The following is a 27051-nucleotide window of genomic DNA, read 5'->3' as shown; positions in this document are numbered from 1 at the left end:
GCATTTCAGAAATGAAACAAAATGACTGCAATTTATCTATAGGCTATGGAGCATTATAACATTTTAATAGACCTCATGACTTGAAAACGTATTAGTCCAGTGTTTAACACAGAATCAAATAGGAATCATATGGAAAGATAGAAGTAATTATACTACATGGTCCGGTTATATATTTCCAATTATCATTTTAATATAAATATGAGTATTTGTTATTATTTTACTCAAGTTAGTAACATTGGTTTTATATGAGTGTTTTGGCTTTTCATTCTGTGACGTTTACTGTCCAAAGGATCTGTATAATATAGTTACCTGCTTATTATTACACATCTGTACATACAAGTCCATATGTAAAATAGCCTACCTGTATAACTGTCCACTACCAGTAGAGCAGCTTGCTATATTATTACCGGACAAGACAATACAAATAGTATAACCAGGTACCATCATTGTATAAATGTGAAGTATGGTGTCCTATATTCTTTTTTTATTACGTTTTTAGTTAAGATTTTAGTTATTTGTGTTTTATTATCTCAAATTCAATACATGTTTTTTTCTTATATTACATTTGTTTTATTTGATTTTCATCCTACTGCTGTCTTTTTCTCATTTTGATGGATAAAGCAAAGAAGGCCTACTCTATCAAATTCAAATTAGCTTTATTGGCATGACCATATTAAATAAAACATTCAATACAAGAACCAGTATGAACAAGTAGGCTATAGACATAATACAAATATATTACAAAAAAAGGATTAGGCAAACAATTATAGATAAAATAAAAACAAGTACTATAAAAAATAATTCATTTTATTATTATTATTATTATTATTATTATTATTATTATTATTATTATTATTATTATTATTATTATTATTATTATTATTATTATTATACTAATAATAATACAATTAATAACATAGCATTCACACCAATAACAACAATACATTTATTATTATGATTATTATGATTGGAGAGGACACTGGAATGCAAAATGGCAATAAGTTGAGTTGGGAGCTCTGCTGTCCGAGCCCGAGCTGTGGTCCGTGAACGCGCGCTGTTCCAGAGTGAGGTACTAGTACAGTGCTGAGTGACAGTCCTGCTCCACGGTAGCTGCTGCTCCGCCGCTCTCCTCACCACGGCAGCAGGACAGGACGAGACAGGACAGACAGACTGACCCGGGGTCAGGCAGCGTGCAACAGCACGGTATCTGTCTTCTGTGAAGTGCAGTAAATGGGTTTAAACCGCCCGGACACCAGCAGCAGCAGTAGTAATAGTAGTAGTGGAGAGTAGCGGAGCTCCGCGCCGCATGTGCTCGCACCGTGTGCACCGGGAAAACTTACGCTGACCCGAGAGGAAAACAACCAGAAGAAGACGAAAAGTAACGATCGCTCCGGTCTGCAAAGATAACCCATTGATGCAGGCTTCAACCTCCGGGACTCGAGGTAGCAGCAGCAGCCAAAAAGCTTCTGCCTCCCCTCTCACTCACATGCCTGCGTCGATGTGGGAGAGAGGGAGGGGAGCGGAGCCGGGACATGTTTGAATTACGGCTCTAACAACTTGCAGAGATAACAACGAAGAGACACGAGAAAGAAGAGGTCGCAATTTGTTTTTTATTTATTTGTGGGCGCTAATCATGGAGAGCCAAGCGGGCGAGCCGCATCAGCAGCATCAGCCGCAGAACCTTGAAGACGTGCGGAAGAGCGGCTATCTCCGCAAGCAGAAGTCCATGCACCGGCGCTACTTCGTGCTGCGCGCCGCCACGGAGCGCGGCGGCCCGGCCCGCCTGGAGTACTACGAGAGCGAGAAGAAATTCCGCGGCAAGGCCCCCGTGCCCAAGAAATGCGTGGCGCTGGAGACGTGCTTCAACATCAACAAGCGGGCCGACGCCAAGAACAAGCACATGATCGTGCTGTACACCCGCGCAGAGAGCTTCGCCGTGGCCGCTGAGAACGAGGCGGACCAGGACGAGTGGTACCAGGCCATGGTGGAGCTGCAGTGCAAAAGTAAGCGAAATGGAGAGAGAGAGAGAGTCCTCGAGACAACACACACACACACACACACACACACACACACACACACACACACACACACACACACACACACACACACACACACACACACACACACACACACACACACACACGCTCTCATTGCATGCATTGCATTGCACACACTCAATACTGTATGAGGCTTCTTGCATGCGAGGAGAAACGTGGCAGTGAGTAGCTGCAGACGGGAGAACCGCACTGCTTCAGATCAGGACATGTTTTTTAACTTGTGTGTTTGGGATAATATGCAGCAGGCAGGGTTGTTTAAAAAGCCATTACAGCCAAGTTTACATAGTTGTGTCTGTGTGGTGTGTCACTCCCGTGGCGTTCTTCCCCAAGTTTGAGGCAGTTGATTCTTACTGACACTTTGATAACAGTTTAAAGTTGTTTACTAACGGGCCTCTGACGGGAGCGCTCGCGTGTGTGTGTGTGTGTGTGTGCGTGTGCGTGTGTGACTCTAAACGTGCGCTTATCCTCCTCCACCAGTGGTTATCATGCTGGTGTCAGGTCAAAATGTTTGTTCCCTCTTCTTGTCCTCCAGAGTTTATGTGTGTGTGTGTGTGTGTGTGTGTGTGTGTGTGTGTGTGTGTGTGTGTGTGTGTGTGTGTGTGTGTGTGTGTGTGTGTGTGTGTGTGTGTGTGTGTGTGTGTGTGTGTGTGTGTGTGTGTGTGTGTGTGTGTGTGTGTGTATGTGTGTTTCTGTGAGTGGACCGCAGCTATGTGCAATTTTTTTTGTGAACTGCTGAAACACACCCTAACCCTGTTGTTCACTCGCTCTGCTGAGCTCTATACGTTTCAGCTGACAACGCAATATTGTTACATCAGACAGGCAGACAGACAGACAGACAGGCAGACAGGCAGACAGACAGGGCCATGCATTGATCCCCAGAAATGTCCCGAACTGGTCCGCTAAAGAGCAGCACCTTTTTGCACCGCGAGCGCTCAGCACAATCCATTCATTACACATGAATATGTATTTGACTGGAGCAGCTTTGCGCTCTCCCCTATGTGCCATTTATATAACGCTGCCTCACTGCAAATACCAGCTCAAAAAAAGTTACCCATGTAGATTTTTCCTCTCTCGAATGATGTCTATCAGTCCCAGTGTAAACACAGCTGTCAGTGGAATAGGGGCGAGAACAGCGAATCTAGCAGATCACCTGGTCCCCCCCCCTCTCTCTATGTGAAGGACCAGACGGGCCACAAGGGACACGTGATGACGCGATCCTGGCCAAGCAAAGATACGAGTTCAAGGTGCTTAACCTGATGCCCCGTTGCAAAGAGCAGCTGATTATACAGTAAAGCACCAATGGAGTCCGAGTGATAACGTTCGCATGCATTTCTTTTTAAACATTTTATTTGAGACTTTTCACATTTTTAAAGGACATTCACACAAAACAAGTACAGGAAAAATAGAAAGGGGGCACACCGGTATGAATGTTGCATTATAACCATTTATTTGATTGCAATTCTGATGGCGTTTAATAGAAAAAGAGTGTGTGTGTGTGTGTGTGTGTGTGTGTGTGTGTGTGTGTGTGTGTGTGTGTGTGTGTGTGTGTGTGTGTGTGTGTGTGTGTGTGTGTGTGTGTGTGTGTGTGCCTTTGTTGCGCCCAGGTAAAGTGAATAGGCACTGGGCAGATGTTTGGAGCAGCAGAGATGCCAGCCTGGAGGCGTTGTGTTAGAAACTTGACTTCACACAAATGTCTCCAAAGTGCAAATTATTATCTCCTCTACTCTGCAGGTACTAGGTGCTTCTGGGTAAAGGTCAGACGTTAGTACAGGTCTGTTGGTGAGAGTACATCTCCCCTTCTTTAGTAGCTTTGGGTTCTTCGTATTAAATCAACCCTCGCTGACAGAGTGACGAAGGGCCACGGCTAAAACTCTTATGCCGGCAGCAGGCGTTTTTTCTTGCGGTGTGTGTGTGTGTGTGCGCGCGTGTGTGTGCCTCAGTTTTTTTTATGCTTTAACGAAGACAAGAGGCCACACACACACACACACACACACACACACACACACACACACACACACACACACACACACACACACACACACACACACACACACTCACACTCACACTCCTGGCTTGTATAGGGGGAGTTTTGTAACAGATGGGAGAAAATAGCTGAAATACACAACCACACACAAACACACAATGTATACTGTACACTTTCAGGATTCCAACCTGTAATAACCCTTCTGTGGAATGTGCACACCTCATACACAGTTGCAAGTCTCCCGTGTCTGCATGTTGATTGAACCCCCTCTCCTCCTCCCCCTCCCCCTCCCCTTGCTGTCATACACACACACACACACACACACACACACACACACACACACACACACACACACACACACACACACACACACACACACACACACACACACACACACACACACACACACACACACACACACACACAGTGTCACCACCCCCGGCAGCAGTACAGTCAAACATTTGTCCCAGTTGGGAATTCACAGCCAGCACATTGAGAGCAGTGTGAAAGGGTTGAGGGGCGCCGGGCCAAGAGATGCTGCACTGTCTGTATGTCTCGCATACTTTCCAGAGGACCCCCACCCCCCACCCCCCCATCCCTCCATGCCTCAATCTAATACCTGTGCCGGCTGCATGGTAAAGCCCTGTCAGTTCCAACAGGGGGCCTCAGCTTGGGGGTGGAATCAAAGTTTCTAAAGAGATTGAAGTTTGGAATCAGCTGTGTTGCCTTTGAGTCTATACCTCAAGCTTGCAGGAATGGCGAGCATGCAAGCACGCACGTTGGCGGGCGGGAGCACTATACAGCACACCTCCATGCTGTCATGCATTGCTCGGGGTTAGAGTTAGAGTTAGGGCCTGGGAAACTCACCTACAAGCACCTCCCGGAATCTTCTAATATCACACAACATTGAACCCCCTGCCCCCCACCCCAACCCCCCCTGAGACGCAAGACACGAGCCAGCTTGCCGTGGAAGGTGATATTAGGATTCCGGGTTATTTATTCAGCTGAGTCCGGTAATACCCTTTTGGGGCAGTGAGTACAGTATGGTGCTTGAGGGCAAGCTATTTGCTCTACTATTAGGAGTCAGTGGAGTGTGTTAAAGGCTTAACCTCCATGGAGCGGGCGCGAGCGGCGGCCCACAATCAGCCGTCTGCTGGGAAAAAGTGTCTCGCAGCTCCAGGCCAACCACCTCAAGAACTGTTGTTGACCTTGATTAAACGATACGGAGAGAGAGAAACACACACTCACACACACATGTTGTCCTAGCGCACTTAGACATACAGTAGATAGACTTAGATGGACTTACTGTATGTTCTTTTCCTGAAAACTAACTATCCCTAAACCCTAACCATAACCTCACTATAAACTTATCATAAAATCAGGGTTTTTTTTTACGAATTGGAGACAGCACTTTTGTCCGCAGTTGCACTAGACGTCCCCATTCAACTGTTTTTTTAGTCTACTGTGGTTCCCTGAAGGTCAGCAAAGTCAGAAGCACCTACATTTCATGGAATTGTACAGAATGGTATAGCTCCTGCAAATGTTACATTTCATTTTGAAATCAGTAAAGTGAAGACAATTGCTCTGGACAAAATGTAAATCTATAAGGTCTCTTAGAGTTCACACCTGTTCAATGCTCCTCTACTTACATTTTTTTGACTGCTATAATGGTTGGTACCAGCTCTCCAAGTATCATTTAACTCATGTCATTAATGCATACTCTACGTGGCAAAAATCTAATTTTTCATAAATAAGAATACTAATCTGAATATCTTTTCTGTTTTTGGACAATTGTTCGGACAAAACAAGACATTTTGAAGAAATGATGTCACCTTTATTACAATCCTAATCTTCATTTGCAGCCTCAACCAAGAGCCTTGTCAGTCCATTCACATGGTTTTGTTGACACCGCTGCAGTACAGTACATCTCTGTGGGATTTAGTTTTCCTGTTCAAAGCTCCTCAAAATTACATTTGAAACACTGAGGAACAACATCTGTTTCCAAATATCTTAATGAGATGGTTATTAATGCTAATACATAAACCCACATGTGTGCAGCATTTCCTTCACTGTCAATCTCTTTATTAACTGAGCTCCGCAGATTATCCTGATTTTGATTTTTGACACTTTTAAACACCGCAAAACCAACCCACTCCATGGCTGTGTGTCAACAATCCCCAACCCAGACCTCAGCAGCGTATCACACCAAACCTCTCAGATGTCAACTCGTGTGAGGAAAAAAATTCTGCTGTGCATAAGATTTAGAACTATAAAAAAAAGACTCTTGTCACACTGTCTGTCTGTGGCTTGGGGCTGTTTTTTATCCTGGGGGGGAACTCTGGCCAACCAGATCTGGATCTCACCAGTGGCCCATTTAAAAACGTTAAACTGCTGCGCTTAAGCACAGCTCATCTCCCTAATTAGAGCAGTAATTATTGTCTCGAGGGCAGAGCGCTGGCTGTTCGGGCGGGCACAGCGGTGGAGAGGGAGGCTGTGTGCTCGCAATGTCACAAAGTCAAGTCCTGTCAACAACACAGGAAGGAGCTATCCAACCAGTCCAGAACATTATCAGGGCCCTTGTATTCTCATTTAGAGCCCCCCCCCACCCCCCATCGAGACTCAAGGGTGGTGACAATGCCTGCAGGATACATCCTCTGCATGAACAGGCCGCGCCAATTAACACCCTGTAATTTCATGTAACATGACGAGCCATTCTGCCAGGCTCCTTGCGTCAGGGTTACAGTTACAGTAAAACATTGTGAGTTGTGAAATGGCCTTGAGTGCTCCTCTCCTCTCCACTCCACGTCTTGCCTCGGCCCACCGCTGAAGAAACCCAGTCAATCCACTGCTCTGGGTTTGAGAGACAGGCAAGGACAAGGCCGGGGGGGGGGCTACAAGATCCATTTATGGTCAATAAGCGCCCATATGTTGAGCACTATAGAGCCATTTAGATTCATACAACTCTCTTATAGTGGGCCGTATTGATCGCTGTAGGTTGATAGATACCAGCCCATTAGCGATGTCAGTGGAGTTCAGGAGTGGGGAATTATCTCTGCATTAAAAACATGGGGATGGAGATTAGTGATAATGACCGTATGTAGCTAAGGGTTTTCCTGTGGGAGACGCAGCACAAGATAACTGCATTGTTTGGAAGTGCTGCAACACCCCCCAGTGTCTCCACATAGGAAGACTACTGCTGCCTTTCACAATCTTTGCCTTTGTGTCTTTCCAAAAAAAAAACGTTAAAAATATTCTCTTTAAATATGTAAGAGTAACTTTTACACATGGCTATTGGGAATAAAAACAGGGAAGTGAAATGGGGTGAACGTGAACTAGAACATTCAGTTGGTCTCTTGTTATTCAGAGAGATGTTTTTTTCTTTCCATACACTGTCCTTCCTACAAATGTTTCTATACAGTGCTTATAGTGATAATGACTCAATATGTATGTTTGGCTTTATACTGGTACATTAGCGTGTGTTTATGTATGCATAGGGAGGTAAATTATTTATGAAGTGTAACTGGCTTTGCTAAGCTTTGTAATATGTAGATGTTGCATTTAAGCCTTAATTGAACTCGCCGCTCTTTTTATATGTACATTGTATTCTATATCGTTATGTTAATCAGCTATTGTTCTGTTAAGCTGTAAACCTACCTTGGTGAAGTAGGAATGAATTCCTGAATAGTTTAATTTAAAATATAGAATTGATCTGCTTTGGAGCGAGTGAGAGGCATTCTTTCCCAAGTTTGAGGATTTGAAGCAGTTGGTTCTTACTGACACTTTGATAACAGTTTAAAGTTGTTTACTAACGTACCTCTAACGTGTGTATGTGTATGTGTGTGTGTGTGTGTGTGTGTGTGTGTGTGTGTGGGTGTGTGAAGTCCAAGATGGCTCCCTTTTCGGTGCTAGCACCCCAGCTGTTTTGCATCACGTTACTTTTATAGAGCTTCATATTTCTATTATTTATTTATTTATTTCTCGAAAAGGGACAGCAAAACTTTTGGATGCGTCACCAATAATTTCATAGTGCATGTGTGTGTGTGTGTGTGTGTGTGCTGTGCTGTGTTTCTTTGGCTTTAACACAAACCACATGTGAAATAAACCTCAGGCAGATGCTAGTGTTGGTGGAAGCATTGTGTCCCTGAGTGTGGGCCCATATTGGGGGGGCATTTACAGATGGTTTGAGAGAGATGGAGGAAGAGATAGGAAGCGGAGGAGTTGAAAAAGGGGCAAACGGGTACACATGGCAGCCAGAGATTAGAACCAAACGCTTACTTTTGTCTAGAGAACATGTGAGGACAAGACGCCCGAAGCTGTTTCCTATCCGTCTGCATGCACTGGTAACCTATATGAGCAGTGGTGGGGGTAGCGTATAGGGGGCACAGTAGCTTTTACATGGGGCCAAAGGGGGGCTGAAAATGGGGTTTAAGCCCTCCAGAAGTCACTGTGCAGTGTTTTGTGGTGTAATGGCGCCCAACTGCATGCTGGGGCAATGAGGTCAGAAACCTGAAACAAAACCCTGGTAGAAGTGAGAGCAACTGGGTTCATTGCAGAGTAGTTGATTTATAGGCTGCATTAAGCTAACTAAGAAGAAGGATTTTTATTATGAATCTTGCTATACATTTACATCAATCAAGTTTTTCTCTACACCTAAATGCATTACCCTACTTCAATTAAAAAAAAATCAATCTTAAAACCAGCTAGAATCCCACCCAGGGCTTCAATAACAATACCCTCCGTATCTTGTCTTTGCTCTGTGGTTTGGCTGTTACCAGACCCCTATGGAAGACCTACTTCCTTTAGGGTTTGTGTGATAACCAGAACACTAATCAGCCTGTCACACGAGGGAGGAGATTTCAATATCCCAGCAGGCATCTGGTTAGGCCCCCCAGGGTAAACATGGCACCCCTATGCCCCCCTCAACACACTCTGTCTTATAGCACCAAGCCGAGAGAGACACAGCGCCGCCGGCCACCTCAACTCAGCCATTAACTCAACTGAAATAAAAAAAAATCCCAACTTCAGAAAATTGGGTTAAGATTATGGCTTACGTTATGTACAGTCCCCTGTTCTCAAGAGAGAGAGAGACAGCTGGAGTAATAGCAAATAAAACCGGCAATGAATAGACAGCAGTGTTGGCCGGCGTATAGTTTGCCATTCTCGAGCCCCAGTGCCATAAGACTTAAAAGTTTCATGTGTGGTCCTGCTGGCTAAAAGTGAAGTAAACAAGTGCTGCGTGAATAAGCCAGTGTGAGCTGTTTTTCAGGTTAGCTAAAAAAAGGCAAAGTGTGGTGGAATGAGGACTGTTACCTCGGAAGAACTCTTTAACCCAAAAGTACACCCTCCATTTCAAAATGGTGTGTCAAGTGCGGCTGAATGTTTATTTGGCACGCATCGCCCCCATTCAACCAGCAAGCTTAGCGCTAGATGCTATATTACCTCCAGGTGTATTATGCTTTCATGTGCATCCGCCGTTGGTCTTTATATTCATAAGGGTCGGTTTGCGTGCATGTTTTCCTGGGGGTTCCTTATGCTCTATATAGGGGTGACGCACGCAAGCTGACCGGCTGATAACCTCTTTATGTATAAAAAAATATAAAAAATAAAGAAAAATGTACCGCTCTCTTTAACAGCCACGAAGGGTCCCCCTGGAGGAAAGCCAGGGGGCGATCTATAATTCATACGGCTCCGTGTAGGATCAGTCCTGGCTTTATGTAACCATGAAGGAAGGTCTGTAATGTTCCATGGGGCAAATGAGTCTGAAAAAACCTCTTAAAGGTATTCAGTGCTTTTGAGAGTTGTCGATAAGTGTGCACAGTTTTCAGTGGCCCTGTGTGTGTGTGTGTGTGTGTGTGCGTGCGCGTGCATGTGTGCGTGTGTGTGGAAGTGCTTGTTGAGGGCACAGCTGAGGCTTTAAGGCTGCACTGTACCCAAAACAAACAACACACTTGTGTTCTAAAAGACGTGCTGAATGGGCTCTTGAAAATGAAAAAGATACTCTTGGAGGAGGAATACGCTACACTGCAATCGGAGTCAATTTCAGGGAAGCAGGCAGCCAGGCTTAAAAGTTTAATTTAAGCCTAAATAAAGCCTGTAATTACATTTTGTAAGATCCAAGCATGCAGTCCGAAAATAATATTTACCCCTCCTTAAAGCTTTGCCCTAAAAGCCTTCCTTTTCCCGTTAACGGCACTCTGATATCTCTCTGCAATCTCCTGCAGTCCCTCGTTCCCTCAGTCCCCTACTGAAAAAAAATCCCCAAACCATCCCTTCCTGTTGTAAATCTAAATCGAGGCAAGCAAACAGGGCTTTTCTTTTTGCACACAGTTCCTTGCACACAGAGTACATGAAACAGTTCCATGCATGATGGCCTTGAGTGAGTCATCTAATGTCGGGGGAGTGCCTTCAAACACACACACACACACATGCACCCACCAAAAAGCCACAGCCTCCACGGGTTTTCGACAAAATAATCTATTCCCAGTCACTTTCAAGTTGGGAGCGATCCTCCAATTTTGGGCAAGCACTACTGGAAGAAGACACAGCTGAGGGGAACACGTCAGGGCTTCTCCCCTCTTTTTGCAATAACAAGTTAAACTGTTTTTGGGAAGAGGATCTGGAGGGATGTTTGTCACAACGGAATCCTCCGTTAATATAGCGTCCACTGTGCATGCCGAGACCTCTCCTCTACATGTGGTTGTCATTGTAGGACTTGCAACAGAAGCATGGGAAAGGAACAAAAAACACATGCAGACGAACAAGCATATACATGTGATTTGACTGCGGTCAGGGTGCACTGTGATTAGCCCGATTAGGCCAAAATCTTTGCCTGTTGTAGAATACTACTCATTGTGAAGACATGGTCGTTGGTTCAGTTTCTTGTCAACAATGTCTCTTTGCTAATTTGCTAGATGTGGTAGTCTAATAAAAGCTGGTGATCAAGTTCCCCAACATTGCACAAAGAACATCCTGTTCCCATGACGAGAACAGGTGAACCCCGGCTTGGTGAAGGTTTGTTTTTCGTCAGCCTTGTCATGAAGTTGATTGATTCTGTGTTGTAGATTTATAGTTGTCATGCTCAGGCACATCCAATCTGGCAAATCTGACCGAGAAGAACTATGAAAAGTTGATACATGGGAGGAAAGGGACCATGTTAAAGGAGCATTTTAGGGTGGTTCCCGTTTCTAAAGAAGAATAACATTTCCACCCAAAAAACATGAGTCACATGCGTCATGGTATTCGTATAATTCTGGGCTTTTTAGTTAACATATGTGAGGTCCATTGTGGAGGCATTGTCAATAGCTTTTGCACAGCATGATGGAATTAAGGTACATTTCTGGGGTTAATAGGCCTATTTCCTGCTTCAGATCTATGTGACAATACAGTGGCTTAAAACACAAAACAACCAGCCAAATATTGTTAAGTGGTTAAGTAAGTCCCCTGCCTTTTGTATGGGCCTCACCAGTCCAGGATCGAATCTCATCAAAAGCTTGCTCTCCTGTATTTCCTTGCCTCAGTAATTCCCTTCTGTCTGAATACAGAATACCAAACACAAAGGGTGAATAGAATGCCTGTCCTCCCCCTAAAAGACACCAGGCTTTACTAGTTTACAAAGCCAATTTATTGTCAGTAGAGCAGCTCCAAAAAAGGCCCTTAAGGGGTTTATTAAGTACTTTCTCTTAGGTGTCTGGCCATATATTGGCATTGTTTGCTTTGGTTTTTGGAGTGGATTCACTTGTGAAGCATTTTCCAAGATGGTTTCACCTATGTTTTTCCACAGCGGTTACTTTATATCATAGTCATCATTCTTGTGCGGGGCTTTAGTTGTCAGCAGCTTAGTATTTTCCACACTGGTGTGTGTGCGGTGTGTGCGTGCATGAGAAAAAGAGATCTGTTTGTGGTTTGACAAATGAGACCCCAGGTATGGAGCCTGCAGGTACAGAGAGCAGGTCTCACATTCTCCTGCATGCTCTGTTTACACTCAGATCGGTCGTAAAAATCTGCGAAAAAGCCCAATATCAGCAAAGCTTACATAAGATAAGTCACCTTGTCGTCCACTGATGGGTAAACAAGGGTGGTTTCACCTGGTGTTCCCACAGATGAATGAAGGTCATGTCAGTGCTTTGTTGCCACGGTTGGACTTTCCAGTGTTTTTTGTATAAATCATTAACACTTATACCTCACTTTCCTCTTTCTTTTCCTATTCAGTCTTATCCTCCTCTTTCTGCATTTGCCACCCCAGCAACATTTAATCTCCTCCTATCTTTTATCTTGTCCCTGTAGGTAAGATCCCCACTGACGGCGGGGATGCCGGAGACTATGGGGTGCCTAATCCTGGCCCCGCTTTCAAAGAGGTGTGGCAGGTCAAGGTGTGGCCCAAAGGCCTGGGTCAAGCCAAGAACTTGGTGGGCATCTACCGCCTTTGCCTGACCGACAAGACGGTCAACTTTGTCAAGCTCAACTCTGATGCTGCCGCTGTGGTGCTGCAGCTCATGAACGTACGGCGCTGCGGACATTCGGAGAACTTCTTCTTCGTGGAGGTGGGCCGCTCTGCCGTGACAGGCCCGGGCGAGTTCTGGATGCAGGTGAGCCAGTTTTCTGAAATGCCATTTGTGCTGAAAGTGTTTTTCCCCCTAAAATCCCACATACTGTATATATACAGTCTTTATATTTTTATATATATGCAAAGATCCTATAATCAACAGAGTCAAAGAAACTGCAAAGGTACGCAAAGTTACGGTGAGTTAATTAAATGAATCCAAGGGGACAGTAATACATTAAAGACAGAAAGTGAGCATCCAGTATTTGAGTTGTCCTGATTTTCTCTGGTTTAATTTGTACCTAAGAATACATTCAACCATTAAAGGTCACATATTATGCTCATTTTCAGGTTCAAAATTGTAATTTGCGTTTCTACTAGAAACTGTTTTCGTGGTGTAGTATCCAATAAAACATTTAATTATTTTGATAGTGCCTTTGCTGAATCTCCTCTTTTCAGCCTCCCTCTGAAACGTTCCGTTTTAGAGCCTGTCTCTTGAAGCCCCGCCTTCCAAAAAGACCAGTCTTCTCTGATTCGCCCTGTATCTAACTGCCTTTTTAAATTAATCCTAGAAGGCAATTAATAATAAATTAAAGAACAATACATAAATTCACAATCTACGAGAATTATGATTTGAGTTTACCATGTTTGTGTTTTGACTTAGGTGGATGATTCGGTGGTGGCCCAGAACATGCACGAAACCTTGTTAGATGCCATGAAGGCACTGAGTGAGGAGTTCCGCCAACGCAGCAAGTCTCAGTCCAACTCCGGCCCTGGAGGCGGTGCTACTGCCTCTAACCCCATAAGCGTCCCCTCACGCCGCCACCACCCGAACCCTCCTCCCAGCCAGGTGGGCTTCACACGCCGGCCCCGAACGGAGCCACCTGGAGGGGCTAACGGTGGAGCAGGGGTCGGCAGTGCTAATGCGTCTCCCACCCCGAGGCACACTTTCCCGAGGTCTCGCACTGCCAGCGACGGGGCGAAAGCCGAGGAAGGGATGGCAGGGACCACACCGCTTCAAGGGCCGAGCTCCAGCCCCTCCGCCAACGGCTCCTGCACCACCACACCAATCCTCAGGTCAAAGTCAGCACGTTCAGCCCCCAACTCAGCTACTAAAACTACTCTTGGGTTGATGCGCTCCGTCTCCACCCCGGGGCCCTCCCCAGCCCCAAGCCTTTCCTCTAGCTCAGGGCATGGCTCTGAGTTTGGAGGAGTAACATCCTCAAATGTTGCTGGGCCGTCTGGTGCCTACAGTCGTGTCCCTTCCAATCGCACATCCGTCTCGGGCTCACCCAGTGACTATGGCTCCTCAGACGAGTATGGCTCTAGTCCTGGGGATCACACAGTCCTCCCTTCCCCAAGTTTAACTGGAAGCTCGGTTGGCAGTGTCAGCAGCCAGTCCTTTTGTGAGGAGGGGGCCAACTATATCCTAATGGGCCAACGTAGTGGTGGTAGCAGCAGTAATCAAGGGAACCTGACTTCAAGTTCTCTGCCAGCACCGGCAACACCAGCCTCTGGCTCCCAGAACCAGAGCAGGAGAGTACTGCGCCGCTCCTCCAGCCGTGAATGTGAAGCTGAACGTAGGCTGCTGAGCAAGAGGGCTTCTTTGCCTCCCATGGCCCTGGAGAGGTTGGCCCCAAGGCAGCGCAAAGCCGAGGAGCCAGCAGATGAAGATTCGGCAGATTATGCAATCATGTCAAGGAGCACCAGCCGAGAGTCTTTTGTTTCAGCCTCCTCTTCAACACCGAGGGAATCTATCATGGGCCCCGGGTCAGCAGGGGGAGGAGGAGGGTACTTGGATGTGGCGGGGGAGCTCCAAAGTGAAGGGGGTGGAGGAGCAAGTCCTAATGTAAATATAGGTGTGGACAACGGGTACATGTCCATGCTGCCTGGTGCCAGTCAGCCTCCCGAATCCCTGTCCCAATCGCTGGCTGTCTCTGTGCCTGACTCCGATTCCAAACCTGCCGACGATTACATGGCCATGACCCCTAACAACAGCGTGTCCCCTCCACAGCAGATCCGGCCTCCACCAGCTTCTGATGGCTATATGATAATGTCACCCAATAGCAGCTGCTCCCCTGACCAGCGTGGAGGTCTCTCAGCAGGCGTTTGGATGGGCAGTGGCAGTGCAGACAGCAGGGCAGGCAGTGACTACATGAACATGTCTCCAATCAGCGCTCGTTCTGTGAATGGCAGCCCCCCACCTCCTGAACACCCTCATTTGGAGACAGGTTCCCAACAGCAACCCCCTAAGATGGTTTATTCTTACTATTCCCTTCCCCGGTCATATAAACACAACCCCTCTTCTGGACACTTTGATGATGGGCCTGGACGAGGCCGAAGGCCCAATGGGAGTTGTAGTAGGGGAATGGGTGGAGGTAGGTCTGTGGGAGGGCCTCAGGAACATTCGGCAGCAGGCAATCCAGTGGTTGCACGCCACCTGTCCCTCTCCTCTTCTTCGTACTCCTCTAGCTCAGCCAGCAGTGAGAGTCTCGGAGAGAGTGAGGACCGAGCTGCCCAGACAGTGAGTGCCATGGCTCGGGGGGCTCAGTCCAAAGATGCGAGTAAGCTCCAGCAGAGGCAGGGCACTGGTGGATTATCCAAGCAAGGCAACCATACTAGAAGCAGACCAGTGAGCCTGTTTGTTGACGTATCCAAGGCCAACACTCTTCCTAGAGTCCGTGAGAACCCTTTGCCGCCAGAACCGAAGAGCCCTGGGGAGTATGTGAGCATCGAGTTTAAGGGGGAGAAGTGCAACCAGACTGGGGCTAGAGGAGGTCGCGGCAGGGGCCTCAGGCATGGCTTATCACTGCCTCATGGCTCAAGCAGCAAGCATCCTCAACACAGGCCAACTTCTTGCCTCGGAAACTTTATCCCCCTCTCCCATAGCCCCTCTGGCCCCATCACTCCCCCAGCTGCCTCCGAGTATGTCAACATGGACCTGGGCCCTTCTCCGTCTCCGTCTCCCTCACCCCTCTCCCTTACCCCGCTAGGGTTCCCCTCCTTTCACACCCCTCCTACACCTACGACTCTTGCTCATGCCCCCAAAGCCTGTGATGAGGTCGCTTCTGTTTCTTGTGAAGAGGGGGCGGCTGTGGTGGAGACCCCACTTAGGAAAAGCAGAGAAATGGCTCCATCGGTGACCGAGTCCCCAACGTCCATGGGAGACTACACAGAGATGGTCTTCAGCTTGAACAGCAACACAGGCCCTAGATCAGCGACCAGTGTCTCCCCCAAAGCCCCTTCCCCCACCAGGACTGATCCTTCCGTTCCAGTTCTCTCTCGGGGTCTGGAATTCCCCCTCGCCAAGCCAGGAACCAACCCAGACCACGGGGCTAAAGTGATCCGGGCCGATCCCCAAGGACGCAGAAGGCACTGCTCGGAAACTTTCCTCGCCCCCCCTTCTCTCCCTAGCTCCAACTCCGCTTCCTCTTCCTCCACCGCCTCCCTCTTTCCGGAACATGCCCAAGCCGTGGCCCGCCGGCTGGGCTTTGAAAGCATGCTGTGGGGCAACGGTGCAGTGAACGATAACCCAGCCCAGTTTGCCCTCCCCGGACAGCAGCCCCTTCCCTCAAACACTCAGACGTCATCCACAGAGCATGGCCTAAACTACATAGACTTGGACTTGGCCAACAAAGAGAGCCCCCATTTGGGCGTAGATGGGCCCTCAGGTAGCCAGGCCCCCTCTCGGCTCTTCTCTGTCCTGGGTGGAGGTTCCGGGGGAGTGATCGCGGCAGTGGGCAGCAACAGCAGCAGCAACTCTAGCCTCAACACTTACGCCAGCATCGACTTCTACAAATCAGAGGAGTTGCGGACGCATCAGAATGGAAACAAGGAGGGAACAGGTAAGAAGACGTGCTTTTTATTCTTTTAAATCATATTTCTTTTTGGATTAGGTTTAGCATTGCATCTCTTTAGTTTTCCCCTTCACACAAACACACCTTGATCTTTATTTCACTGCTTTAAAAAAGAAAATCCCATCTCCCTCTCTCTTCCTACTTTTCAAATTATTGAAATGGAAAACAATATGCTAAAATAATCCAATTGAGCTCAGCCAGTCTTTCCATCTGAGCCTGTAATGAAACTTCACCTGACGCCAAATTAGAATGCAGACAGCGGTCTGATTTGTATGATTGTCTGCATAATCCACCATATAAGATATAGATCGACTTCTCCAACATCATAAATTGATTTCCCTCCATGAGGCTTGGACAGGCATATGCACACTTTTTACCTTTATGAGTATGTAAGGCTAGACAACCTATCAGAATATCAATGAATGTCGATATCCTGGAAAAGACTATTGATCCTCTGGAGGCTTCCTCAATGAAACACTCAAATCATGGGTTCATTATGGGTATAGGACGACAGGCAGGATCCTTCCACTCCCAGTGAGCCATTGTTTTCCAATGAAGAGAGCTGTCTCAAACATCTAACCGCGGTGCTACTCTCAGCAAAAGAAACCTTTCAATTCTACCATTGAAGCATTCCACTCCAGGTTCAATCAGGTTGACCTTGACATCTTCCAATGTGAAAGAGAGCACTGGAGGAGAAAATTATTCCCTCCACGAATCCCATTTCAGATTTAACATTATTGTTTGAGTTTCCAGTACTCTTACAAGATTCTTAATTAGAGCGATGTTTTGGAGAAAAGTATGCAAGCACTCTGGTGGGGTTGCGAGAGTTCTCGTGCATCGTTTCATCGAAGCAGAAAGCTGTGGTTGTTTAGTTTGGCGTACAACAGGGACAAAACTGCTCATATAATCACATGCTAGAATTCCCGCACAGCAATCTGCATTTTTGTTTTATGTTGTAACTGCAGTGCTGTCAGAGCAATATGGTCAACAAAGCCAGATGATTAATTTTCAATGTATTTCCAATTTTTTTTTTCCTACTGTTTGGGGGCAATTTTCTAGCAGTGGGGGGGCTAAACAGCTAAACAATGCCTCAACTAGGTCACCGCCAAACATTTCCTCATCGAAAAACATACGCTGTCTGCACTAAATTGGCCCTGTTAAGAAGTAGACGCCTGCAGTTTGAGCAGATAAGAGCGGCATTTAAATGGAGATGTGGATTTATATGCATCAGTAGAAACAACTCAGTAGTCTAGCTTAACCTTCCACAGTGTGGGCTCTTGTGATGGATGCACCCTGCCAAGCCTTGTTGTTTATGTAGCCCCAGCTAGCCTCCACATGATTTGTGTGCCTTAGGTTGTGTTAAGACTTCAACCTCATTGGTTTTTGTGGGGGGAAACATTTCATAGATCCAAAGTTGTATTTAATGAAGAAAATGTGAGGGCATTAGCGAAAAAAATAAATTCGTCATGGGATCTTGTGGTGAGTATATAAGCACGGGCGGCTGAGCTCAACAGTTGGTTTTCCCATACGTCACTGTGCTGTTTTTTTTTTTTATTGGGAAGCTGAGGCCATGCTGGTGGAAGTGGAAGCGCTGTTTTTTTGGGCGTATTTTCAATCTAAATGCTAGCAGGCTACCACAGTGGGACCATATGGCTGCTGAGTATGTCAGCGGGGCAGCGTAGGGGGGGGGGGGAATGTTACACATTGGCTGTGAATGTTGAGATGGGGCCAGTGTTTCACTCACACAGCTCTCAAATGCCTCTGTACAGTGTTCCCCCCTCCTTTCATCCCCTACATTCCGCTTCCCCCCTCTTTCCTCTCCTCCAATAAATGATCCTTTTGTTCGAGTTTTTTTTTGCTGCGGTGGGCTGGCAGGCCTCAGCAAGGGCCAGGCCCCAAGACTAGTGGACTCTCCTGAAACAGTGATTCTCTTGCGGTCTCTCATTTATGGGCCTTTCTATCTCTCGTTCTTGTCTCTTTACATACCTTAATTACGCCATTTGTATCTTTGTATTTTTATCTGACTTCACGTCCACACACTTCATTCTTCAAAGTCTTGGTCCTCATCCGACATCTAGGCTGTGAGATTTTTGAAATTCCTTCCCTCTCCTCTGCTCACACCACACATATACTGTTGCTCAGCGTTTTTCCACCAAAACCTCTCTTGTCTTCCTCTCTTTCCTCCTCCCCATTTCACATTGTGTTTCGCTTTGAATCCTTTAACACTTTAAAAAAAATAGATTTTAGTGCCTAGCCGAGATCTTTTTTTCATTTTGCAGTGGAGCAGACAGCAACCAGAGAAAGAGACGAAAACAACGGGCACTTAAATACAGAGCTGGCCAATCAATCAGTTTAGAACTATAAGCAAAATATAGTTCAGAAACGATTAATTATCTTGTCTGGGTGGATCCTGTCTGCTTTTTTTTAAAGAGCTGTGTTCTGCTGTAATTACAGAGATTTTTCCCACCAACAGGCATCAGCTTGTAAAAAAAAAAAAAAGACTGTGCGTGTGTGCGTGCGTGTGTGTGTGTGTGCGTGTGTGTGTGTGTGTGTGTGTGTGTGTGTGTCAAAGGCTCATACTTGAGGTTCATACTTTTGGCAGGGAAAAAACCAAATGCTAAATTTAAACGTCTGTAGTGGGACGTGTGCCAAAAGACATTCCTATTCGACACTGGGTTATGTAACCAAAAAAAAAAATAACCTCATGATTTTTTAGATAATTAGGGAAAACATGATTTTACCCCAGCGTAACTAAATGGGGTCGAAATGAATGAAGTCCGACGCATGCGATGGGTGTGTTTGTGGGCTTTTAAACATTTAAAGGCCGCGTGTCTGTGTGGACATTCGAAGTTCAGCCAACGTGTGAGAGACTGTGTTGTGTGTTAGCTGTGTGGGTGTGTGGGTCACTAGTTGGTGTTTCCTACATAATAAAGAAACACACAGTGACCTTAAGTGGAACGGACTGTGCACATTAGTTCATAAGTTGGAGGAGGATTTGGGGACAAAGCGTTAGTTTAAATTAGATCAGACTCTCCCACTCCCACGCACAGTCTCCCCTACAGGAGAACAAGCATGTGATTGAGAGCATTTTATTATCCCGCGCTTCCAGCTGTCTCTTAACTATATTTCTTAGGCCATCTGGAGGGGGATGTGCACACCACTCTTAAAATAACCTGTAGGCCTTTAAAAAAAAAATCTTCCCTGGGAACACTCGACTTAGAAAAATAATTTTCCTAAAATGAAACTAGCCTTAAATGCATTTAAAAAAATAATAATAATTATTTAAAAAAAAAAAATCACCACTATCTTTTGTTTTGTTAAACTTAATTTGTGGACTCACATCAGAGCATTGTTGTTGTTTGCAGAAGCGGGACTGTTTACATTTGTTTACTGTCGGCTAATTGGACAAAAGTCATGCATAACTGACTAATTGGATCAGTATCTATGTTACATTGTGTGTGTGTGTGTGTGTGTGTGTGTGTGTGTGTGTGTGTGGGTGTGGGTGTGGGTGTGTACGTGTACTTTCTCCGAAATCTGAGGGTATGCTAATATTTTCCCGTGTATCTTTTATCAGTTTACAAGTTGTATAGATTTGTCAAATGGATTTTTATTGCATTTAACGCATTTAGGTCTGTTTTTTGTCTGAAATTTTATTATTGTTCCATAAGAAAAACCTAATAACATGTATAAGAATTAACAATATATAACTGACCTACCAATAATACTAAAATGACAACTTAAGCCCCATAGAAATCAAACTGTAATATTGATGCCTAGAATGTTCTATCGACTCAATTGCATGAATCGAACCAAAAGAATGCCCCTCAGCAAATGAGTTCACTCATTTGGTCCTCCTTCATGTGTTCACTGTTTAAAACCATTTTCTAAGTAGAAAATGAACCAGTACCAGTTAGAATGGAGTTGATTGCAGTTAGATATTAGAGACTTTTTTTCATTCGCTTTTGTCTGGGATCTTGCAATTAAAGCTGGGGTATGTGATTTCTGATTGGTCAAAGTTAACATGAGCTGTACACTTTGACCAATCAGAGCGAGGCTCCGATTCTCTGTTGTTATTGGCTGTTGGGACTGTCCATTCACTTTGGCACGACTTTGTTGGTGTAGAGCATGTCAGGGGGGGACCATAGGGGAGGGACCAAAGAGAACAAGTGGAGCGGTTGAGGTATTTGGATTCGAATCTCTATCCCAACTGCCATTTTCTCCCCAAATCATCCACCCCAGCTTTAATATGTTGTTATTATTACAGATGGCTATGTCCAAATACTCCTTTTTTTATAAAGGGGAAATATAGATAAAGCAGAATATTCCTTTTTTAGATATAATTTGATCATTAAATTATTCAACTGACTTGTCTCAATGTAAATATTTAACAAGTCCACGTTGTAACAAAACAACGCATGCACCAAATGTGAAGTTTTTTTACACTAGGCTGCTTTTCTTAATGGGTGTGAAATCCAGGGCAGCACTAAGGTTGTAGTGTTACATAAGGACTCAAACATGGAGGGGAAATAACCCCCCAGAGGGGGTGAGGCAGCGGGCACAGGGTGAGTGTGTGTGTGTGTGGGGGGGGGGTTTAGTAGCAGTTACGTGTACAAGCAAATGGTTTTATTTTTTCTCAAACTGGTAATAGTTTTCTTGGAACTAAATAGATTGTTTTTGCATTTGCGTGTGTGTGTGTCTGTGCCCAGTCGTTTTTCTCTGTTGTGCTTCTTTAAAAAAAATGTAAACTAGTTTGTGCTGTTCTTAGATAGAGTAGAGTCGAGAATCAATTTCATTAGAATAACTTTACCTTTTTGTTTACTGTTCATTTGGCTTTTATTGCGTAAGTGCGACACCCCTTTTGACATCAAAGGAGACCAAGCTGAGAGCATTTAGATGAAGCCACAACAAAAAGGTAATGAATAATATGAGATTGTAACGGCCTGAATCGTTGTTTTTTTTCTCCTCTTTGTTGTTATCAACGCTGCGGGAGTCCCAACCTAATCCATATTAAGATGTGACCAAATTAGCTGCGACTTTCTCTCATAGGCCTAATTACAGCATTACACAACAGATTTTGCCCAGCATGGGGAACACACACACAACAACCTGCACACAGTTAAACAAGGACAGCACAGAGTATGAATTAACAAAAGCCATATTCCATGTGTTTGTCTTATATTCTCCCCTCACATATACAGTTGATAGGTTTCTTCCACGTCTTTCTAACATCACAAAACGGTTGTGTTTTTGTTTTTTAAATTTTGGGACATGTGGGAAGTTTTGTTTTAATGTCAAGGACGTTCAGTTCCTGAAGTTCTGTTGCCTTTGTTTGGGTGGTCTGTTCAGGGAGTCACTCGACTGCACACCGCACATACCAATGCTCTGTTTGGGTTTTCATGCAGTCTCGAAGGGTGTGGGTGTGTGTGTGTGTGTGTGTGTGTGTGTGTGTGTGTGTGTGTGTGTGTGTGTGTGTGTGTGTGTGTGTGTGTGTGTGTGTGTGTGTGTGTGTGTGTGTGTGTGTGTGTGTGTGTGTGTGTGTGTGTGTGTGTGTGTGTGTGTGTGTGTGTGTGTGTGTGTGTGTGTGTGTGGTATATAATAAGAGGACTCAGAGGAAGACTTTTTTTTTTCCTATTGGCTTCAAACACAGACCATGTGATGAGGTCATCTGCGTACGCCCCACAAGCAGAAACAGTTTGGTTTACCAGGTAGTGTGCACACACACACACACACACACACACACACACACTCACTCACTCACTCACTCACTCACTCACTCACTCACTCACTCACTGACACACACTCAGTGTTTCAAAAGTGTGACACGGCAAAGGCAACCTTCAGCAGGGCAGCGAAGCAAAAAATCTAGAGCAGCTCTTAACTATTCAAAGACCAAAATAAAACACTCCTTATGAACTCTGCTCACCCCCTATAAACTTTCACAGTTCTTCTCCTGCTATCAGCTGTGCATACACACAGCCAGAGCAATTCACAGGCCTGCACTGGCCCAATAAAAATAGTCCAGAGGTGTAAGACATAAAAGGACAGCCAGCCTGGAGGAGATCCGTCCAGTAGTGTGTTATAATATTGTGTTGGAACACTTTACAACGGCCTAAAAAGAGGACTGAAATTCAGAATGATTTAGAATGTATTTATTGAACATTTTATCATTTTGTACTTATCAGAGAGAAAGCACCTCTTTAACTTTTATCCGGACATGTTTTTTTTTTTTTTTATGCATTTTTTCTAACCCCGAGAATGAACTGTCCGGGGGGCTGTGTGTCCAAGCAAGTTGTTGGATTTTGCCCTGCAGGTTCATATGTAAAACAAAGGGACTACTTTATGCTGATCATGGCTTTTTGACTTTTTGACTTTTTTTTTTTTTTTTTTTGACAGTCATTTACAGGAGCCAAAAAGTGCAAGTTCTAGTTGCAGGAGTCTCTGCCTGTTACTTCAAGTACCGTTGTTGAAAATCCGTGAAATACGATCAAGGATTGAGGTTTTGATTAATATATTTCCGTGAGTCATATCAATGCCAAGCAGAGGTTTATGTCATTTACGAGGAAGGATTTTAACAACTCTGGGCTACTCAAATGATTAAAGTGAATGAGGGGAAAAAGGCTGTGTCTATTCATACAGCTATCGGTTTACACAGTTAAACTCGGTGACAGACGGCACGACCTGAGCTTGTAACATAAAAATAGATCAGAAGAGTCTTTTGGGGAAATACCAGTTTCCTGACATGATGTGCATATTTTGAGAAGGACCAGTGTTTATTAACACTACTCAATTAGGGAAATAGATATATTCTTGATAGCTGCTGTTGCTTTAATTAACGTGTTTATTTAAAGGAAAGTACTAAATGGCTTTGACCTCAAAGGGAGCTGTGTGTGTGTGTGTGTGTGTGTGTGTGTGTGTGTGTGTGTGTGTGTGTGTGTGTGTGTGTGCATACACCTGCTGTCTGATCTGTATTATCTTCCAACCTACCAAACTAAACATGTTTCTCTGGTCTTTTTAGAGCATACCCTTTTGTCTTGGGATGGAAACTCCCCCCCCTGCTCTGCAGATTGGCTGCATGGCGTAATATAATATTTACAAATCACTCCCACGTATTTGCTTTCACACCGTTACTATTTGCCTCATTTCTACAGACATCAAAAGGCCCTTTTCACTCAGCGTTGTTGACACTCAAACATTGAACCCAGACACCCAGAGAAAGGGACATGAATGCCTCCGTCACAAAACTGTGTTTGGAAAATGTAATTTTTTAAAAACAAGTTTTAAGACTCTCAAAACCCCTGTTTAATACCATACAACTTGATAACATTTCTCTCATACAGAGAGTATGAGAGAAATGTTATCAAGTTGTATTAAACAGATACAGTGAGTTTTACTTTGCATACAAATGTATAAAGCAGGATCAGCTTAAATCACTTCCCTTATTCAGGTTCAATTCATGTTTTGTTCACCAGAGCTATGACTCGCTCTGTCTCCATGTCTACAAGGTATGGTAGTGTTTGGAGGTTGACGTCAAACTGTCACCGTTGATGGGAGAAGCTCAGTTTTTCAGACGGTTGAAATAACTCAGGATTGATAGATTACTTATGACATTAAATGACTACGTAAAAGGGTGGAAGACAAGTTGAACCTTGTGGGCTACATGCTTATATTGACGCATAGGCCTGTTGGTTGTGTGTTTTTTTGCCTTGGCGATTACCTTCAAAGAAAACTCTTTGCCTCTGACGTTTCTTTTTTTCCCTCTCTCCATCACTCATCTTCCGCGAGACCTTGACTAAGCGACGCTGCCCATCTCCTCCTTACACATGCCAGTTTTTTTTTAAAGCATGCACACACACACACACACACACACACACACACACACACACAAATCAACGTTTGTGTGTGTGTGTGTGGTGCGATCTTGCTGATAAAGGCAGGAAAAAATGATGTATGTGTTTGTAAGTGTGTGTGACATTTGACGACATATTTCACCAGGTCAGGGTGAGGTGCAACAGACCTGAGTGGCTTCATTCTTTGAGCTGGTAGGACAAGGTGTGTGTGTGTGTGTGTGTGTGTGTGTGTGTGTGTGTGTGTGTGTGTGTGTGTGTGTGTGATTCCAGTAATTCCACACAGCCAAATGAGGGTCTGATCTGGTTTCCAGGGGCCTTCATGTGACACGTCCATCCCTGTGCTATTTCTCCTCCGGTATCACTTACACGCTCTATTAATGTTTTATCACTCTCAACTTAAACTCTAAAGTGAACCACAAATGAACACACATCCTGTTGAGTCCCAATATAATGCTACACTGGTATTATATGAGCTTGACGACTTCAGTCATCATGGCTTAAAAGCAACCACATTCCCTTAAAGATAAGACTCGGCTTTTACATGCAAACCCTTAATACATTTTTGAGGATTGAAAGAGATATTTGAGAGTTTTAATAGTGGAATTTTCGCTTGTTGGTTTCTTGTTTATTCCGATCATTAGTTTGTGGCTTGTTTGGTCTAAACCAGGGGTGTCCAAACTTTTTTCACTGAGGGCCACATACAGCAAAATCTATGAAGGGCCGGGCCACTTTGCAAAAATAACACATTTATCAGGACATGTAGCTGCTCTGATGTTTAGTTTCATAGTGTCTTCGTAAATTGTAATCCTTCTTCACGGCAACACTTTCCTTGCACATTAAACAGACACATTTCCCCTCTTGTTTATATGCCAATGATACACCCAGTGTTTTCTGCCTTTGCGTCCAATGTCCAGCAGGGTGAAAATAGTATCCAGCCGAGGTCCCGACCCTCCTAGGGGGGTCCGGGGGTATGCCCCCCCAGGAGATTTTTTAAAGTTTTTAAAGTGAAATGCATGAATCTGGTGCACTTTGAGAGGGAAATTAAGAGGCTAAATCTGAAGAATTTAGTATGAAAAAAAAATGGAGACACTGTGTCAGATGAATTAGAAGCTATTGGAGAAGGACACATAGATTTTCCATAATAATATTAATTTAAAATAAAATATTATGCAGGGTCCTCTGGGATGGGCTTGTTGCTCTTTTTCTTTAATGGGACATATTTCTCTGTAATATAATGAGTGCATTTAAATTATTTAAAAATTAAAAGCGCCATATTACATTATATTTTTAAAATGTGCCACGGGCCATTCAATCAGTGTTTGACACCCCTGCACTAGTGGGTTAACTAAGAAATGCAAAAAAAAAAATATATATAGGGGAAGGTGGGGTGATTTGTGCAACTTTTTACTCAAAGTGATTTTAAAGTGAGGCCTTGACAGTTATGTCTCCAACTCAAATATGTACATATATTTCAGGATGTTGTGCATCCCTGGCAATAAAAACTTTGGATCTGGAATAAACTGTTTAAGAAATATAGCTTTCGGAAAAAAAGTTGTCTTGTGGGGTGATTTGTGCGTCATTGTGTCACAATGACAAAGTCACCATCATCATCTTTCTGGCCATCTGAACTCTCATCAGTGGTGTCGTTAAGTGGAATTGAGATGTCACTCTCTTCTGAGCTACTGTAGACAATCACTTTCTTTTGGTGACCAGCGTATACAGCCATGCCACTGGCACAACTCTCAGAAATGTACTTTGCACTAGTTGCTCCGTGCTTGTGGAACCAACTGCCACCTGACAAATGTGATTTCCCCCTACATTTCTGCCTTTAAATCAAGGCTCAAAACCCATATGTACACCCTGGTGTTTCCTCCCCATTAACCTCTGCACTACTTACTTACCTCTGCACTACTATCTGTGTTTATGTGGATGTATGGGCTTTACGTCTTTTATTTTGGTTATTGTTATTTTACCTTCATTGTTTACCTACTGAATGCACTATGTACTGCACTTTGGACAGTGCAAACTGTCATAAATGTGCTTTTATAAATACATTTTACTTACTTACTTACTTATAACTCACCCAGGCCCTTGCGCACAAATCACCCCATCCCCAGAATTTTGGATAATAGGCATGATGCAGCAATTTAGGGTTGACATTGTGCTAACTATATAGACTCAAAGTGTAGCATACCAAAGCACTAAAACATGTGTCATATGTTTTCAAACGTGTCTATAATTGTTCAGACACAATAATCAAAAAACCTTGATCATGGAAATTTTACTTTGAAAGGCAAAACACAGTTTTTTTTAGCTTAAATGTGCTTATATCTTATTCCTTGTGTCTCCCTTCTTTACAGGATGAGTCAAATGGATGGCTCTTCTTAAATATGTGGTCACATTTCCAATTTCTTCCACGGTTTTCTAGAAACAAGGGGTTTTGCAACTTCCAAAATGCACAAATCACCCCACCTTCCCCTATATATACAGTATATATTTTTTTTTTCAAAGGGCCATATTACATTATATTTTTAAAATCGGCCGCGGGCCAATAAAAAGCGGGCCGCGGGCCAACCGTAGTTTGGACACCCCTGGTCTAAACCAAACCGCTACTGAAAATGGCCTTTTAATCAGTGACTCATAACTCATGTTTAAGTATTTAGATTTACAAGGCAGATACATTAACTAATGATGAGCTAAAAATCTAATTATTAAAATTCGGTTATTATTTTTATAACCTAATTTGTTAGTTGTACATACCCGCCCC

At 44.4% G+C, this 27051-nt stretch overlaps 1 protein-coding gene across 1 annotated transcript in view; it reads left to right on the top strand.

Annotated features, from left to right (window-relative positions):
• The first annotated feature begins 1134 nt into the window (after positions 1 to 1134).
• LOC307269283 (insulin receptor substrate 1-B) overlaps positions 1135 to 27051 on the top strand; it is a 45803-nt gene continuing 19886 nt past the window's right edge. Inside the window, exons 1-3 of the mRNA XM_080052212.1 lie at positions 1135 to 2003; positions 12325 to 12626; positions 13245 to 16425. Of these exons, the coding sequence (XP_079908338.1) occupies positions 1634 to 2003; positions 12325 to 12626; positions 13245 to 16425 (3853 nt within the window). The 5' untranslated portion in view covers positions 1135 to 1633. The remainder of the gene's footprint in view (positions 2004 to 12324; positions 12627 to 13244; positions 16426 to 27051) is intronic.

This window comes from Ammodytes marinus (assembly GCF_949987685.1).
Source record: "Ammodytes marinus genome assembly, chromosome: 23".
In the NCBI taxonomy this organism is placed as follows: Eukaryota; Metazoa; Chordata; class Actinopteri; order Uranoscopiformes; family Ammodytidae; genus Ammodytes; species Ammodytes marinus.
This window is presented reverse-complemented; position numbering and strand designations above follow the sequence as displayed.